Genomic DNA, 18,893 nt, shown 5'->3' with positions numbered 1-18,893 from the left:
TCCTCAATTCTGCCCTATCCATATGGAAAATCAGATAAGGACTTTTATATGACAAAGACGCCAATTCTGATACACGCCTGGCCGAAGCCAAGGCCAATAACATGACCACTTTTCGCGTGAGATATTTTAGATCCACGGTTTTTAGTGGTTCAAACCAATGTGATTTTAAGAAACTCAACACCACGTTGAGATCCCAAGGTGCCACTGGAGGCACAACCGGGGGCTGAATATGCAGCACTCCTTTTACAATGTCTGAACTTCAGGTACTGAAGCTAATTCTTTCTGGAAGAAAATCGACAGAGCCGAGATCTGTATCTTAATGGAGCCTAATTTTAGGCCCATAGACACTCCTGCTTGTAGGAAATGCAGAAATCGACCTAGTTGAAATTCCTCTGTTGGGGCCTTTTGTGGCCTCACACCAAGCAACATATTTCCGCCATATGCGGAGATAATGTTTTGCAGTTACATCTTTCCTGGCTTGAATCAGCGTAGGAATGACTTCCTCCGGAATGCCCTTTTCCTTTAGGATCCGGCGTTCAACCGCCATGCCATCAAAACGTAGCCGCGGTAAGTCTTGGAACAGACAGGGCCCCTGCTGCAGCAGGTCCTGTCTGAGCGGCAGAGGCCATGGGTCCTCTGATATAATTTCTTGAAGTTCTGGGTACCAGGCTCTTCTTGGCCAATCTGGAACCACGAGTATCGTTCTTACTCCTCGCCTTCTTATTATTCTCAGTACCTTTGGTATGAGAGGCAGAGGGGGGAACACATAAACCGACTGGTACACCCACGGTGTTACCAGAGCGTCCACAGCTATCGCCTGAAGGTCCCTTGACCTGGCGCAATATCTTTTATAGCTTTTTGTTGAGGCGGGACGCCTTCATGTCCACCTGTGGCCTTTCCCAATGGTGTACAATCCTTTGGAAGACTTCTGGATGAAGTCCCCACTCTCTCGGGTGGAAGTCTGCTGAGAAGATCTGCTTCCCAGTTGTCCACTCCGGGAATGAACACTGCTGACAGTGCTAACACATGATTTTCCGCCCATCGGAGAATCCTTGTGGCTTCTGCCCTCGCCATCCTGCTTCTTGTGCCGCCCTGTTGGTTTACATGGGCGACTGCCGTGATGTTGTCTGATTGGATCAGGACCGGCCGGTTTTGAAGCAGAGGCCTTGCCTGACTCAGGGCATTGTAAATGGCCCTCAGTTCCAGAATATTTATGTAGGGAAGTCACCTGACTTGACCAAAGTCCCTGGAAGCTTCTTCCCTGTGTGACTGCCCCCCCAGCCTCAAAGGCTGGCATCCATGGTCACTAGGACATAGTCCTGTATGTCGAACCTGCGGCCCTCTTGAAGATGGGCACTCTGCAGCCACTACAGTAGAGATACCCTGGTCCCTGGAGACAGGGTTATCAGCCGATGCATCTGAAGATGTGATCCGGACCACTTGTCTAACAGGTCCCCCTGAAAAGTTCTTGCATGGAACCTGCCGAATGGGATTGCTTCGTAGGAAGCTATCATTTTTCCCAGGACTCGCGTGCAATGATGCACCGATAACTGTTTTGGCTTCAGGAGGTCTCTGACTAGAGATGACAGCTCCTTGGCTTTCTCCTCCGGGAGAAACACTTATTTCTGGTCTGTGTCCAGAACCATCCCCAGGAACAGTAGACGTGTCGTAGGAAACAGCTGTGTCTTTGGACTGTTTACAATCCAACCGTGCTGTTGTAGCACTTTCCAAAATAGTGCTACCCCGACTAGCAACTGCTCCTTGGACCTCGCCCTTATAAGGAGATTGTCCAAGTACGGGATCATTAAAAACTCCCCTTTTTCGAAGGAGTATCATCATTCCGGCCATTACCTTGGTAACACCCTCGGTGCCATGTACAGTCCAAACGGCAGAGTCTGGACTTGGTAATGGTAATCCTGTACCACAAATCTGAGGTACTCCTGGCGAGGATAGTAAATGGGGACATGCAGGTAAGCATCCTTGATGTCCCGGGATACCATGTAATCCCCCTCGTCCAGGCTTGCAATAACCGCCCTGAGCGATTCCATCTTGAACTTGAATTTTTTTATGTATGTGTTCAAGGATTTTAAATATAAAAAAGGGTCACACCGAACCATGCGGTTTCGGTACCCCAAACCGTGTGGAATAGTAACCCCGTCCTTGTTGAAGTAGGGGCACCTTAAGTATTACCCGCTGGGAATACAGCTTATTAATTGCCTCTAGCACAGCCTCCCTGCCTGAGGGAGTTGTCGGCAAGGCATATTTGAGGAAACGGCGGGGGGAAGACATCTCGAATTCCAGCTTGTACCCCTGAAATACTACTTGAATGAAACAGGGATCCACCTGTGAGCGAGCCCACTGATCGCTGAAATTTTTGAGACGGCCCCCCACCGTACCTGGCTACACCTGTGGAGCCCCCGCGTCATGCTGTGGACTCAGAGGAAGCGAGAGAAGAATTATGATTCTGGGAACAGGCTGACTGGTGCAGCTTTTTCCCTCTTCCCTTGTCTCTGTACAGAAAGGAAGCGCCTTTGACTCGCTTGCTTTTCTGAAGCCGAAAGGACTGTACCTGATAATACAGTGCTTTCTTAGTCTGTGAGGAAAACTGAGGTAAAAATATTTCTTCCCAGCTGTTGCTGCGGATACGAGGTCCCAGAGACCATCCCCAAATAATTCCTCACCCTTATAAGGCAGAATCTCTATGCGCCTTTTAAAGTCAGCATCACCTGTCCAGTGACAGGTCTCTAATACCCTCCTGACAGAATGGACATTACATTCATTTTGGATGCCAGCCGGCAAAATATCCCTCTGTGCATCCCTCATATATAAGACGACGTCTTTAATATGTTCTCATGTTAGCAAACTAGTATGTTTGACAGGGTCACCGACCACGCTGCAGCAGCACGCTCTGCAGGTTTCAGTCTAGTACCTGAGTGTGTAAATACAGACTTCAGGATAGCCTCCTGCTTTTTATCAACAGGTACCTTCAAAGTGGCCGTTCCTAAAACGGCAGTGCCACCTATTTTGACAACCGTGTGAGCGCCTTATCCACCCTAGGGGATATCTCCCAGCGTAACTTATCCTCTGGCGGGAAAAGGTACGCCATCAGTAACTTTTTAGAAATTACCAGTTTCTTATCAGGGGGAACCCACGCTTTTCACACACTTCATTCATTCATCTGATGGGGGAACAAAACACTGCCTGCTTTTTCTCCCCAAACATAAAAACCCATTTTTAGAGGTTAATGTCAGAAATGTGTAACACATTTTTTATTGCCGGGATCAAGTCACGGATGTTCCTAGTGGATTGTGTATATGTCTCAACCTTGTCGACACTGGAGTCAGACTCCGTGTCGACATCTGTGTCTGCCATCTGAATGAGCGGGCGTTTTTGAGCCCCTGATGGCCTTTGAGACGCCTGGGCAGGCGCGGGCTAAGAAGCCGGCTGTCCCACAGCTGTTACGTCATCCACCCTTTTATGTAAGGAGTTGACACTGTACGTTAATACCTTTCACCTAACCATCCACTCTGGTGTCGGCCCCACAGGGGGCGACATCACATTTATCGGCATCTGCTCCGTCACTATATAAGCCTCCTCCTCAAACATGTCGACACAGCTGTACCGACACACCGCACACACACAGGGAATGCTCTGACTGAGGACAGGACCCCACAAAGCCCTTTGGGGAGACAGAGAGAGAGTATGCCAGCACACACCAGAGCGCTATATAATGTGGGGATTAACACTATAACTGAGTGAATTTTCCCCCATAGCTGCTTGTATATACAATATTGCGCCTAAATTTAGTGCCCCCCTCTCTTTTTAACCCTTTGAGCCTGAAAACTACAGGGGAGAGCCTGGGGAGCTTTCTTCCAGCTGCACTGTGAAGAGAAAATGGCGCCAGTGTGTCTGAGGGAGATAGCTCCGCCCCTTTTCCGCGGCCTATTCTCCCGCTTTTTTCTGGATTCTGGCAGGGGTATTTACCACATATATAGCCTCTGGGGCTATATATTGTGGTATTTTTGCCAGCCAAGGTGTTTTTATTGCTGCTCAGGGCGCCCCCCCCAAGCGCCCTGCACCCTCAGTGACCGGAGTGTGAAGTGTGTATGAGGAGCAATGGCGCACAGCTGCAGTGCTGTGCGCTACCTTGGTGAAGACTGATGTCTTCTGCCGCCGATTTTCCGGACCTCTTCTTGCTTCTGGCTCTGTAAGGGGGACGGCGGCGCGGCTCCGGGACCGAACACCAAGGACTGGGAATGCGGTCGATCCCTCTGGAGCTAATGGTGTCCAGTAGCCTAAGAAGCCCAATCCGGCTGCAAGCAGGCGAGTTCGCTTCTTCTCCCCTTAGTCCCTCGCTGCAGTGAGCCTGTTGCCAGCAGGTCTCACTGAAAATAAAAAACCTAAATCTATACTTTCTTTCTAAGGGCTCAGGAGAGCCCCTAGTGTGCATCCAACCTCGGCCGGGCACAAGATCTAACTGAGGCTTGGAGGAGGGTCATAGTGGGAGGAGCCAGTGCACACCAGGTAGTCATAAATCTTTCTAGAGTGCCCAGCCTCCTTCGGAGCCCGCTATTCCCCATGGTCCTTTCGGAGTTCCCAGCATCCACTAGGACGTCAGAGAAATACTGGGTACATCGTCTAGCGTGTACCCATGATATGTGACCTCCCGCGGGTCTCTAGACTGGATATTATTAGGTTACAACATTAAGTAAATCAAGCTACAGCAATGGAAGATATCTCCCTAGGCAAGTATAGGCATAGTTTACGCAATATAAGTGGAGAAAAACTATTTTCTTTACCTACCTGAAATGAAGTCACTCTCTTAATATTTATTTATTATCAGTTACATATATATGTACAGTAGCTTGCACATATTCCGCAGAGCTTTACAGAGAATACTTGGTCATTCATATCGGTCCTATCTTAATTACCTTTCTTTGTAGTTCACGAATATTCTGCAGTACTGGCTGCATAGCTTGGTGAGCTTCCGACACCTCTGCATTTGATTTCACCATATAGTGTTCTTTAAGCTGTTTTATCTGAAACAACAAAAAAAAAAAAAAAAAATCTTGTAGTACAGGTATTTGGCAAATTTTCTTTTTTATTCACTGTAAAATGTCTTCATCAGAGTCTGTCTTGGGGACGCTATGTCATTACTTTTGTGTTAGAGTGTTGGCTATGGAGTTTGGAACTAAAATAGTTAAAAACTAAACTCCTCCTCCTTCTAACCCCTCCCACCCCCAGCAACATTTCAGTCTTTATTAAGCAAAGTTACATGGAGGAAGTAAAGAACTATAAATCTATATCCAACAAACAATGCCAAATGGCAAAAACGACGAAGAAGAAAACAAGACAAGTTGGGGGGATCGCAGCGTCCCCCAGATGGACTCAGAGGAAAAATCCAATTTCCTCTTTCATCCATCTGGGGGACAGTGGACCTCTGGAAATTCCCAAAGCAAGATAAACAGACCAACCATGCCACACATAAAATCTTTCGCCCAAAACTGGTATTCCCCAAACCAAAAGTATGGCAGTTGTAAAATTGTAAAAGTGGGCACTGATGACCAGGTCACCGATATGTACAGCTGTTCCACCAAGGTGCCATGGCAAAGCACCCAAGTAGCCCTAATAGCACAAGTCTATTGAGCCCGGAGAGAAGTTGGAACAGGCATATCAGAGCACAAAATAGGCCTGACGGATGGTAGAGATGGCCCATCAAGCAATATTACTCTCAGAAGCTGACAGCCTCGCTTGGGGGCATCAAGCAATACCAACAAGGAGTCCGCATGCCGAACCTCTGTACGGGCTAGATAAATCCGTAAAGCACAGACAACATTCCAGAGCCCCAGAGAGAAAGATCCGGCTGATGAAGACTTCTGCAGAAAGGCTGGAAGGATAATGTCCTGGTTGAGATGGAATGTGGACACGACCATAGGCAGGAAAGAAGGTATAGTCTGTAGCATCTCCCTATCCGAATGGAAAATGATCAGGGGAGGTTTGCATCACAGGACACCTAATTTAGAAACCAGTTTAGCAGATGCAATGGGCAGAAGGCACACAAACGGCAAAGTGAGGTAGCTCAATTCACAGATTCAAGATGCTCAAAAAGCACCTTTTGGAGAGCCTCCAATGCTAAACTTAAATCCCAAAGAGAGATAGGCGGTATGAATGGTGTCTGGATACAAAGGACACCCTGATGAAAAGACGTAACCTTTGGAATGATAGCCTACCACCTTTGGAACAGGTCAAAGTTACAAAGAAAAAGAGAGACTCTGTGTTGGGGCACGCTTGAAAATAAAACTTAACTTTTAATTAGAATCTAAGTAAAATTATGGTAAACAGATAAACACACATATATATATATATTTATGACACTATAGGAAAAGGCCATAGAATTGTTATAGCCTTTCTCCACTTGTGTTCTTTGTTAAGAGAAATGATTCTCACTCAAGAGATAATTAGGAGTAAACAATCTCAATTGATATGACTATTAAAGGTGACAGTGACACCTGGGGTGAAAATATTAGAAATTAAATTTCAGCATAACAGGGTAGTAAATTCGTTAGCCTGTGGTACATAGGCATTAGATATAATAAAAATTTGACTAAGACTTTAGTCCATATGTTAATGCCTATTATGGTGATGTGTCCTGGTAAAGGTTAATCTGCTATTTTAAAATTTATGACGACCAAGTGCAGTGAATGAGAAAACAATAACTTTTTGGATATAAAGAATAATCAGAAAAAATTAATTGAATAAGAAGAGAGGAATATAGGTAAGAAATCGGTATTGGTCAAAGGTTGCTCCAACACCTCTGCTTTTCACATGAATACAGAGGTATTTATTACTACACCTGATATTCCCTAGCAGTCTCCCATCTAGGTACTGATCAGGCTGTTCACTGATTAGCTTCCAAGATCAGGCGAGGTTGGGCGTAGCCAGTGAAATATGGCAGTAATATCACATAGATTGTGAGTGCAATGGTGTATGGTTATTGGCATATACCAGAAGGAGTACTTCTGCTGTCCATTATTGTGCACAGTCTCTCTGTTGCTTTTGCATTGCAGAGTAGTTGTATACTGGCATCAGGATGAGAAAGTACTGAAAAAATAGAATCTAGGAAACATATAGGTTCAGAGCCCGTCTTCTGCTGTCCACTGTCATATATAAATCTTATATAGCGGACATTGGATGAGAGAGGTGGGTTGTCTGGGCCTAATGAATATAAGTGTGAAATTACACAGATATCTTAAGTCCTAACAACAGGAATTTAAGAAAAAGAAGGAAGAATTTGTCGCTTATTCGCGGTGGCTTTAGGGTGCAGTGAAGATGAATCGAGGTCAGATATTAAAGATATCCCATAAGCATACGTAATCAATATAATTTAAATTTCACTGCTTGAAAATATGAAAATTAAAAGTGGAAAACATTTTAGGAGCGTTAGACATTTAACATTATAAAAATTATTAATAAATAGCAGATTAAACAAATCTTAAACAATTAAATGACAAAAAAATTTTTTTTTTGTCATAGATATACGATACCAGGAGGTGAGTGGGCTGAGCCGTGCACTGCTCAGCACCACTAAACACAGACGGCCATTTCACCGGAAGGTGGCTTGTTCACTGTGTGAGGAAGTGGTGGAAGACAGTCTATTTAAGGCAAAAATGGGGGTGGTCTAGATACAAGGACCAAGCATAGGGAGGAGGAAGAAGTGAGTAATATGATGTCAATGAACATCCTGCGCATCACTTCCGGTCTCAAAATCCGGAAGTAAGGTTTATGCATATTAACTAAAGAATAAGTATCTGGTTAAATGGGGATTAAAGTTTTAAATACATAGGGAAAAGTTTTATAGAAAACGAGGATGTTGGGGCCAAGATCGGAGCAATAACTCCGTGACCGGAAGTCCATTGATCACCGGACTTCTCGGGGGTGCGTCACTGGACATTGACGCGCCACTTCCGGTTTCGAAGGCCGGAAGTCTAATAGAGCCGTCCCTTATGAATTTTATGTGCGGCTGGATAATAGATCATATAGGGCTGGGAATGGTTGTGTGGACTTAGAGGGGGGTGTGGGAATGCACAATAAGTAGTCCTGATAACAGGATCGTAATCGGAGTGAAAACTCCGTGGCCGGAAGTGACGTATGAGCATTCTCATACAGGCTATACTTGTCTGCATCACTTCCTGTTTTGAAAGAAGCAGACAATAGTGTGTGCAACCTGAATCAACATATTTGGTTAACGCATATTAACCACAAAGTCTGTGTGTGGTTAGCTGGGGATTCAAGTTTTGAATACAATTAGATAGGGAAAGTTTTATTAAAACGAGGATGCTGGGGCCAAGATCGGAGCATCAGCTCCGTGACCGGAAGTCCTTGAATCACCAGACTTCTTAGGGATGCGTCAATGGGCATTGACGCGTAACTTCCAGTTTCGAAGGCCGGAAGTTTAGCGGGGCCGTCATCTATGAATTTTGTGTGCGGCTAAGTTAGGGATCATATAATGCTGGGAATAATTAGGTAGACTTAGAGGGGGGTGTGGGAATACACAATAAGTGGTCCTGATAACCGGGTCACAGTCGGAGTGGAAGCTCCGTGGCCGGAAGTGACGTCGGAGCATCCTTATACTGGCAATATCTGTCTGCGTCACGTCCTGTTTTGAAAGAAACAGGAAATACTGTGTGCAACCTGAATACAGGTTTGGAAAATGACCAAGCGATAGTGTTTATGTTAGGTTGGTTGCTAGGTAACCATAAAATAGGTAAAATAATGATATTAAGGCTGAAATAAAGATTAGCGTAAAATACTTTGGTTATACATTGTAAATCTATCATTGTGAGTGGCTAATTCAGGAGGAAAGAGAGGGGGAGAAAAATAGATAATTTTCTAAGTAAGTAAACTACTAATTTAATGGTAAAAGAGAATTATATTATTATATATAGAGAATATACAAGTTTTTTTATTATATGATGATAGGGTTGCAGCCGAATAATATTTGGTTCAATGAAATTGCATTTTAAATTCTTTAGAAACAAAGAAAAGGGAAGGGACAAAGTATAGAAAAAAGGGGGGGCTGAGTGCATCTCAGTATGAGGAGTTCCGTTATTTTATTAAGATTACTAAGTGCCTATGTGATGAGTGGAGGTAAGAACCGTGTAGGTGCGGAAAGAATCGTGTATGATTATAAACGGTATGCCATGTTAACGGATTTTAATAAAGGAGGGAATATGAATAAGAAGAATGTTGGTGAGAAGGTGTGGAAATTATAGATTAATATTAGGGGAGAGTGTTTTGTGGGTTTATGTAAGGGTTGTAATGGCTTGTGTGAGTGTGAGGGAGCAGGTGGAAGAGATGGGTGGGCAAATGAGGTGAATGGAGACGGATGAAGAAGAGGGGAAGGGAAAAGGAGGGGGGGCAGGGAATGGAGAAAAATTAGGAAGGAGGGGGGGGAGGGGTTTGGGGGGGATAAGGTTTATGGAACCAAAATGTGGATATACTGAAAGACATCAAATAAAAACTCCATAATTGATGTATTCATTCATGCCTTTAGGTGCGAGGCAATTTAGTTTGAATGTCCATTCAGATTCATGTTTGAGCAGTTCTTGCATCAAGTCTCCTCCACGTATTCCTAAGCTCACTCTTTCCAGGCCAAAGGCTTTAAGTTCTTTGGGGTTGGCCTGATGATGGTTGAGAAAATGGCGTGCCACTGACGTTAATTTTTTCATTTTTTGAATATCGGATGATGCATTTCTCACAGAGCCTATGTGTTCCAAAATGCGTTGTTTTAGGGCTCTTGTAGTGATGCCCACATATTTCATGTCACAACTACATGATATGCAGTATACAACCCCAACTGCATTGCAGTTGATAAATTGGTTGATTGGTTTTTCTTCTCCATATCGATCAGTAACAGAAGATGTCTTGACCATGTGTGGGCATGCTTTACAATTTCCACATGGGAAGGAGCCCTTGACGGTTGGTTGTTTTTTGGGATTCTTGGTAAAGTGACTACTAGTGAGTTTGTCTTTAAGGTTTCTGGACCTTCTCCAACTCATGGAAGGTTTTTGTCCTATGGTCTCTGCTAGGTCATTGTCTAGAAGTAAGACTGGCCAGTGTCTGTTGATTGATTCCTGTATCTCCCTCCACTCTCTGCAGAAAGTGCCCACAAATCTGAGCTTGTTATCTTGTTCCAAAGATTTGTGGGTTGCTGTATGTGGAAAGATCAGTGTGTCCCTCGGTATCTGGCTGGTGTGCCATTTGGCTTTTTTAATAGACCTGTGACTGTAGCCACGTTCTCGTAATCTTGTTGTTAATTCCATGCTTTTCTGCTGAAAGATTGAAGAATCTGAGCAGTTCCTTTTCAAGCGTAAGTACTCACCCTTAGGGATATTTTCCACTGTCGGGGGGAAATGCGCGCTAGTTTGATGTAAGAGACTATTTGTGGATGTTTCTTTGCGATACAGTTTGGTTTCTATCTGGCCATTGGGTGCTCTGGAGATCAGAAGGTCTAAGAAGCATACTGAGTCCTTGCTAATGTGGTGTGTAAGTTTGAGATTGTTCTCATTGGTATTTAGTTCCTCAATGAATGTTAGTAATAATTTTCTGTCACCTTCCCATATCAGGATAATGTCATCGATGTAGCGCCACCACGCAACTACATGCCGAGTGTACTTCTCATTATTTGGATGCATCACAATTTCCCTCTCCCACCAACCTAGGTACAGGTTTGCATATGTTGGTGCACAGGCCGCACCCATCGCTGTGCCGCGAGTTTGAAGGTAGAACCTGTCGTTAAATGTGAAATAGTTCCTCGTTAGTATGAATTCCAGTAGTTCAATTAGCAGGTCATGGAAATCATTATTGTCGGCCATTTCAAGAAAGTATCTTACTGCTTTTATGCCGATGTGATGTTTAATACTGGTGTAGAGCGATTCCACATCAAGTGTAACCAGCAGGTGGTTGTCATCGAGTTGGACATCATGTAATTTTTGAAGTACGTCTGTTGTGTCCCGCAAATACGAGGGCAGATTTAACACATGTTGTCCTAGGTGCAGATCCAAAAAGGTACTTGGTTTTTCCAGAATTCCACCTTGTCCCGATACAATTGGTCGTCCTGGTGGTACAGAAATGTTTTTATGAACCTTCGGTAGAAGGTATAGTGTGGGTGTTTTTGGTTTTATGGTCGTTAAGTACTCTGTTTCCTCCTTGGTTAGAGTACCTTGAGAATATGCCCGATCTAAAATCCTATTGAGGGCGATCCTAAAGTTGTCTGTTGGATCGAACGTTATTTGTTTGTAACACTGTGTATCCCCCAGTTGTCTCATTGCTTCAATAATATACATTGATTTAGGCCAAAGAACGATGTTGTCCCCCTTGTCAGAGGGCTTGATCACTATATCAGTCCAAGATTGTATTTCTCGCAAGGTTCTTCTTTTGACTTTGCTCAGATTGTCACCATAAAATGGTTTGGATTTGGACTTAGTATAGATTTTATCTAGGTCACGAGCTACTAATTCTTGAAATACTCTGGTTTCAGGTGAAATATGTTCAGGAGGAAAAAAGGTTGATTTTTCTTACATTGAGATCTTGTAGGTATATCCTTAGTATCAAATTCGCCAGTTTGAAGTTCCTCAAGTGCTGCTAGGGCCTCTATTTCTTCTGTGGTGAGTGATTCATCTGTTAAATTGTGTTCTGTGTCGATTGTCCGCAATGATTCCTGACGTATTGAAAATAATTTTCTGAGAAGTAGTTTCCGCCCAAAAAGTTTTAGATCCTTTTCTCAGTGAAAACGATTAAGTGGTTGTGTAGGCGAGAAGGATAAGCCTTTAGATAAGAGGGTGATATGGTCATCAGTGAGGGTTTTGTCTGAGAGATTGATAACTCTGAGATTAGCCTCCTGTGTTACTTCCTCTTGTTGTTTCTGACTGGGTATCTGGGTTCCCAGTTGATTTGTTCTCGTTGGTTTCTTGCTCCCTCTCCTCGTCTTCCTCTTTGTCGAAATCTTGGTCTTCCTCCCCTCCTGTCTGATCCTAAAAAATGAGTCGATGCATAGTTGGTGGAGTCGTCCCTGTAGTTATAAGTTTCTCCTTCCGTATTGCCAGGGTCAGAGTATTCTTCTCCCCCTGATGATTCTGCCTCAGAGGAAGTATATCTGTCTTGAGACTGCGTGTAATCTCTGCGTGTGGGTGTTTTACTCCAGCGGAATATGTTGCCTGTCTTGAAGTCCCTCATGTCTCTGGCAAATTTGCTTTTCTTTCTTTCAATTATTTTTTGTTCGTAGGGTTCCAGTTCTTTCTTGATTTTTTCAAAAATTTGTTGGAATTTGGTGTTGGTTTCCCATTCTTCAAGGCTTTTCCCTAGGTCTTCTATTTCTTTTTCACATGCATTGAGCACTAAATGATTGTGCTTAATTAAGATAGCCATGAGGTCTTGGGAGCATTTCAAAAGTACTCCTTCCCATTCTGTAGTTAGACTGTCCGTGGTTAGTTGAAAGGTCGGGAAGATTTTGTGTCTCAGACCTCTTGGTTTAATTTTGTTTTTTGCGTAACTTTCCAAGGTTTTAACATCCCATGCAGAGCGCATCCTCTTCTGCAGACAAGATCTTAGTTTGTTAAGTTCCGAGTCCCACCCAGGGTTGCCTGAAGGCAGATCTGTTCCACTATTGAAGATGTCTTCCACACTTTGTAATGAAACATGTCTACTACTCAGTTCATTGTGAAGGCTAAAAGATGCCATGTTGGAACTAAGAGTAGATAGCTAATTATGTAACCAATATACGTTCCTGTATAGGTGTGTGTGATAAATGAGTGTACTGCAACAATAATAAGCCAATAATCGGCTTAATGGGACATAGATGTCCTGTCCGTGCTGGAACCTGAAGCTGAAGATTCAATCAGCACCTTTGGAACAGGATAGAAAGGGACAAAACCTGCTCTTTGAGAGATGAAAGGTGAAGGCCTTTAGTTAAACCATCCTGGACAAAGGATAAGAGGTGTGCAAGTGAAAGACAGCACCCAACAGATGCCAACATTCACACCAGGAGATGTATGCCTTCCAAACTCGATAAAAATTGGAAATCACCAGTTTGCAAGCTTGAACCATGGTCTTAACCACCGGCCAGAAGCCCCACACCTTCAAGATCCGTGCCTCAAGAACCATGTTATCAAAGCCAGCCAAGGCAAATTGTGGTTAGTATTACAGTCTTACAGCACTGAGGTCATGGGTTTGATTCTCACTGTGGCCCTAACTGTGTGGAGTTTGTATATTCTCTCTGTTCTTGTGTGGGTTTCCTCTGGGTACTCCAGTTTCCTACCACAATACAAACATATACTGGTAGGTTGAGTGGCTTCCCAAAAAAAAATAGTGTGTAAGTGTGTGTATGTACATGGGCCGACTAGATGGGCCAAGTGGTTCTTACCTACCATCAACTTCTATGTTTCTATGTGGTGCAGACATAGCCCTTGATGAAGGAAGTCTGGCCAAAGAGGTAGACGGTAAGGAGTCTCTGCCAACATGTCTTGAACTAGAGTATACCACTGCCGAGGCCAGTCTGGAGCAGTCAGAATGACTGGCAGAGCCTCTTGCTGAATGACCATGGGTAGAAAGGACAGAGGAGAAAATAGATACTCCAGGTGAAAACACCAATGATCCATCATGGCATCCACAAAGACAGCTTGAGGGTCTATTGATCGAGCATCGCAGTGAGGATTTTTTCTGTGCACGTGGGAGGCCAGGAGAGCTACATTGGACCTTCCCCACATGGCCACGAGCTCCAGAAGTACCTCCAGATAAAGTTCCCATTCTCCTGGGTGAACTGTGTGGCTGCTAAGGATATCCACCTCACAGTTCCACTCCAAAATGTAATTGGCCAATATGGCGGAAATTCAAATATACGCCCAATGAAGAATGTAGGACAACTCCTTCATGGCCTGACAGCCATCCTGTTGGCATAGGCCACAGTTGTGGCACTGTCAGACTGGATGTGAACAGGATGGCCCTGAAAAAGAGACTGCAGAGCCCGAGTCAAAGTATTCTGGATCGCCTTCAATTTCAGGATGTTGATGGTAAGAGCAGATTTCATGGTGGAAATGCCCATCCTGAATGACTGACCCCAACCTGTTAGGCTGGCATCCATGTAGACAAGCACTCAATTCCAAATTGAAAAGGGATGACTTGGTTAATGTAGTCACCACAGTAGGGACTGATGAGTTTGAAGAGACAGTGAACCCATCATTGACCAACAGTGTAGAATTTGGATTGAAGGTACTTAACCTTCTGTAAGGGAAGAAAGACCAGCTAGCACTGGGTGTCGAAAAGGAGACCCATAATTAAGACATGGGAGGAGGGTGGACTTCACGATTCGAAAGACTGGAAAGTGTTCAATGTCAGCTGCACATGTTGCCACGGAAGGGACTCTGAAGGAGCTGTGATTAACTGGTCATCCAGATTGGAACAATGGTGACTCCCTCACATCTCAGCAAAGATACCATATGAGCTATGATCTTCATGAACACCCTGGGAGCAGAGGAGAAACCAAAGGGCAAGACATGGAACTGAATATACCAGTTTTCTACTGGAAACCATAGAAGGTGAGGCTGACCCTGTTATATAGGTATATGGAGGTAAGCATCCTTTAGGTCTGGGGAAGCCTACACTTCATGTCTTCCATGGCGCTGATGACAGAACTTCTCCAGGGAGAGGTAAGGGTTTAACAATTTTCAAATGAGAATTGGTGGGAAGGAGCTGTCCACTAGAAAAAAAGGCTGGAATAAAACCCCAGATCTTGTCGGTGAACCTGATCCGAAACAATCACTCCGGAGTCCTTAAACACTTATCACAAAATGGGAGAAGGCTGGCAATACAAACACCTTGCTTCTTTTTACGATTAAAGAAAGATGAGCTGGCCTTACAAACCACAAAAGCATGCAGCTGTTGTGACTAACTGCGGTAAATAAATGGCGGACACCGGAACTAGATAAAGAGTCCTCCTACCTACCAGAGGTGTCCTCCTAGTCAGGATCCACATCCCCTTCGTCTGGAGAGGAGGCGGCAGAATCTGAATCATACCAGGGGAAATTAACAGGGAGCTGTAACGACTAGGGATGGCCATCAGTGTGTTTGCAATTGATGCAAAACTGAGTTTAAAAAAAATAAAAATATTCGTTTAGGCTGTCCATCGATGGAAGGAAACCATCTGGTTCTCTATCATCGATGGCAAAATGATTCAACATCGGTCATAAACCATCAATGTCGATGATTGGGTGTCTGGTTGTGATCCCAGCAGATACTACTAGCTTATTTATAGATGTAGCCATCTCAAATACACCTGCCGAGATTAGGGCCTATGGCTTTTAATGAGGTGTTTTAATGAAGCCCCACCCCCAGGCCCTGATTGGCCCGCTCAGTACTAAAGTAGGGGGTGATCATCGATTGTTGAAACCATCAATGGTTTCCTAACAGATGGTTTTCCACCATCAAGGTTATCAATGGTACTATCAATGGAAAACCCACTGATGGCCATCCCTAAATCAGACAGTGAAACAAGCAGCTGAAGTGTAACAAACTGGCTATAACCGCTTCAAGCCTGCACAGGTCTATCACAGACAAACTTATACTAAAAGTATTTACAAGACTAGACAAATTTTACATATATAAAGCACGTTATCAACAGTAAACACTGATATAATTCCACAAGGCACTGTCAAACAAAATTCTACTAGTAGCTTCTATCTATAGTAGCTTATGACAGACAAAACCATATACATCACAGGTTATCAACAGTAAACACTGATATAATCCCACAAACTGCACATCTCTGCCCATGAGATGAAGTAAACGACTTCCATCATGTCCCCCACGTCTGCTGAGCTGGCTCATTTTAGTGAAAAATGGCGCTGAGCCTCAGAACCAGCCAAGGTGTGTTGGGGGTGTGGCTTAATGGTCCTGGGAGCAGGCTCTGAAGTGGAGATTTCCTACTGCCACAACCCTTAATCAGCAGAGTAGCGCCTGCAGAAGCAGCAGAATAGGGTCTGCAGAAGTGGCAAAGAGACCAGGTCACAGTCCTATATGGCGCCGTGTACTGGGTCCAACGGTGAATGGGCCGCAGCCTACCAGGGTAACCTGTGGCTGCTCCTACCTAACCAGATGCCTCCTTGAAGTGTGGTCCGGCAATGGCAGAGCTCCAGGAACCAGATTCTGATTGGGTGACTCTCCAGAGGCTGGTGCAGAGCGGGACAAGGGCTCACACTAGCCCTACTAAACTATGCTGCTCTCCGTCTGTCAGTGCACTGAGTCTCCTGTGAACAGGGACTAGGATCTGATAAAACAGAAACTAAAAGATATTAAAAACAGCGTGCCATCACTCAAAGGCACTAAAAACAAGACTGTGGTGCTGGTGGGAGTGGTTAGAGGGGGGAGGAGTTTAGTTTTTAACTATTTTAGTGCCAAACTCCATAGACCACATTTTAACACAGAGCTAATGACGCAGCGTACCCCAAATGGATGAAAGAGAAAACACAATGAGATAGATAGATAGATAGATAGATAGATAGATAGATAGATAGATAGATAGATAGATAGATAGAAGTACTTCATCAAAATAAACAATCAGGACATAGCGGTCTCAGGCAAGATCTACGTTTCGGTAATTTAATACCGTCGTCAGGATCCTTGCCTGAGATCTTGCCACTCTTTCCTGAAAGTTATCTGCTAGGCAGGCCAGGCCTGTGTGGAGGCACCTAGGTATTTAGCAGTAATGGAGCGAGTGTCGGCATTTATGAAATTATACTTATTATATATATATATATATATATATATATATATATATATATATATATATATATATATACACACACATATGTGTATATATACACACACACACACACACACACACATATACATATGTATATATATATATATATATATATATTTATTTATTTCTCTGACGTCCTAGTGGATGCTGGGTACTCCGTAAGGACCATGGGGTATAGATGGGCTCCGCAGGAGACTGGGCACTCTTAAAAGAAAGATTAGGTACTATATCTGGTGTGCACTGGCTCCTCCCTCTATGCCCCTCCTCCAGACCTCAGTTAGTATCTGTGCCCGGCCAGAGCTGGATGCACCCAAGGGGCTCTCCTGAGCTTCCTAGAAAAGAAAGTATTTGTTAGGTTTTTTATTTTCAGTGAGATCTGCTGGCAACAGACTCACTGCTACGTGGGACTGAGGGGAGAGAAGCGATCCTACCTGCTTGCAGCTCGCTTGGGCTTCTAAGGCTACTGGACACCATTAGCTCCAGAGGGATCGAACACAGGCCCAGTCCTCGGTCGTCCGGTCCCGGAGCCGCGCCGCCGTCCCCCTTGCAGAGCCAGAAGAACGAAGAGAAGTTGAAAATCGGCGACTGAAGACTTCGGTCTTCATTAAGGTAGCGCACAGCACTGCAGCTGTGCGCCATTGCTCCCTTAGCACACCACACACTCCGGTCACTGATGGGTGCAGGGCGCTGGGGGGGGGGCGCCCTGGGCAGCAATTAGATTACCTTACTTGGCGAAAAGCACATAATACAGTCTGATAAACTGTATATGTGCATTAACCCCTGCCATTAAAGTACATAAAAGGACAGAAGCCCGCCGCTGAGGGGGCCGGGCCTTCTTCCTCAGCACACCGGCGCCATTTTCTCTTCACAGCTCAGCTGGAAGGAAGCTCCCCAGGCTCTCCCCTGCAGTATCCTGGTACACAAAGGGTAAAAAAGAGAGGGGTGGGCACATAAATTTAGGCGCAAAACTGTGTATATAAGCTGCTATAGGGGAAAAATCACTCAGTATAGTGTACATCCCTGTATTATATAGCGCTGTGGTGTGTGCTGGCATACTCTCTCTCTGTCTCTCCAAAGGGCCTGGTGGGGGAACTGTCTTCAAATAGAGCATCCCCTGTGTGTGTGGTAAAAGGCTCCTCTAAGGAGGTGATAGAGCGGATAAGTGTGTGGGAGGTTGTCTCCGTCAACAACGCCGACACCTGTTTGGATATGTGTAAGTGCTGAGGTAAAATTATTGCACAAAAGGTTAGGGAACAGAAAGGAAATCTACCCTGGTCTGTCCCTATGTCACAGAGTCCTTCAGAGTCTCTCTATGCTCACTATCCAAAATAACAAAGTATCGACACGGAGTTTAACTCCACTGTCGACTACGATAATGCAAAGTTACAGCCAAGAGGGCTAAAAGATATTCAATATATGATTATTGGAATAAAAGATGATTTGCATATCACTGATGACTCATCTGTCCCTGACACGAGAGTACACATGTTAAGGGGAAGAATGCTGAGGTAAATGTCCCTCCTCTCATGAGGAAAAAGAGCGGGAATCTCCAGACAAGAGATGGCAGCTTCCCACAAGAGAATTCTCAGGCTGTATCCTTTCCCCACTAGGGCCAGGATGTGTTGAGAATCTTCCCCTAGGGTGTCCTGTTTGCACTAGCTATTCTCAGGGATCCTGCAGATAGTGTGCACATTCTAGTATACTACCCAGACCGGCGATTGTGTCGGCATGGGTTTATAGCGCTGTGGCAGCGTGGACAGGTACCTTATCAGCAGAGATTGAGACCCTAGTATGCATATAAATATTTTAAGATGCGGTCTTAAGTGATCGATATATAATTATAAAGCATGCCCAAAGGGACATGAGTATACTGGGTCCTAGAGACAAAAGCTATGTCTATTTCTGCTTGACTTGTCCTGTAGAATATACATTGGACAGATGATGCCAACTTAAGAGGCATATGGAAGGCTGAGGATTGTGTGGAGAAAGGTTCTCGGGCCTGGTCTCCACAGCTATAGCTGGTAATTCTGATATTTTGCCTTATATTCCTGCACAGCCTAGGAAAGCACGACATTATTAA

The 18,893-nt window shown here is 44.5% G+C and overlaps 1 protein-coding gene and 1 pseudogene across 3 annotated transcripts in view; both read right to left on the bottom strand.

The window, feature by feature from the left end:
* Nucleotides 1-18,893, bottom strand: part of SHPRH (SNF2 histone linker PHD RING helicase) — a 372,150-nt gene that overhangs the window by 135,488 nt on the left and 217,769 nt on the right. For all 3 annotated transcript variants that reach the window (XM_063917889.1, XM_063917888.1, XM_063917887.1), the window contains one exon: nucleotides 4,932-5,039. In XM_063917889.1, the coding sequence (XP_063773959.1) occupies nucleotides 4,932-5,039 (108 nt within the window). The remainder of the gene's footprint in view (nucleotides 1-4,931; nucleotides 5,040-18,893) is intronic.
* Nucleotides 6,842-6,960, bottom strand: LOC134912806 (5S ribosomal RNA; annotated as a pseudogene).

The sequence above is a fragment of the Pseudophryne corroboree genome, chromosome 4 (genome assembly GCF_028390025.1).
Source record: "Pseudophryne corroboree isolate aPseCor3 chromosome 4, aPseCor3.hap2, whole genome shotgun sequence".
Classification (NCBI taxonomy): domain Eukaryota; kingdom Metazoa; phylum Chordata; class Amphibia; order Anura; family Myobatrachidae; genus Pseudophryne; species Pseudophryne corroboree.
The sequence above is the reverse complement of the archived record's forward strand: the minus strand, read 5'-3'. Positions and strand labels throughout refer to the sequence as shown.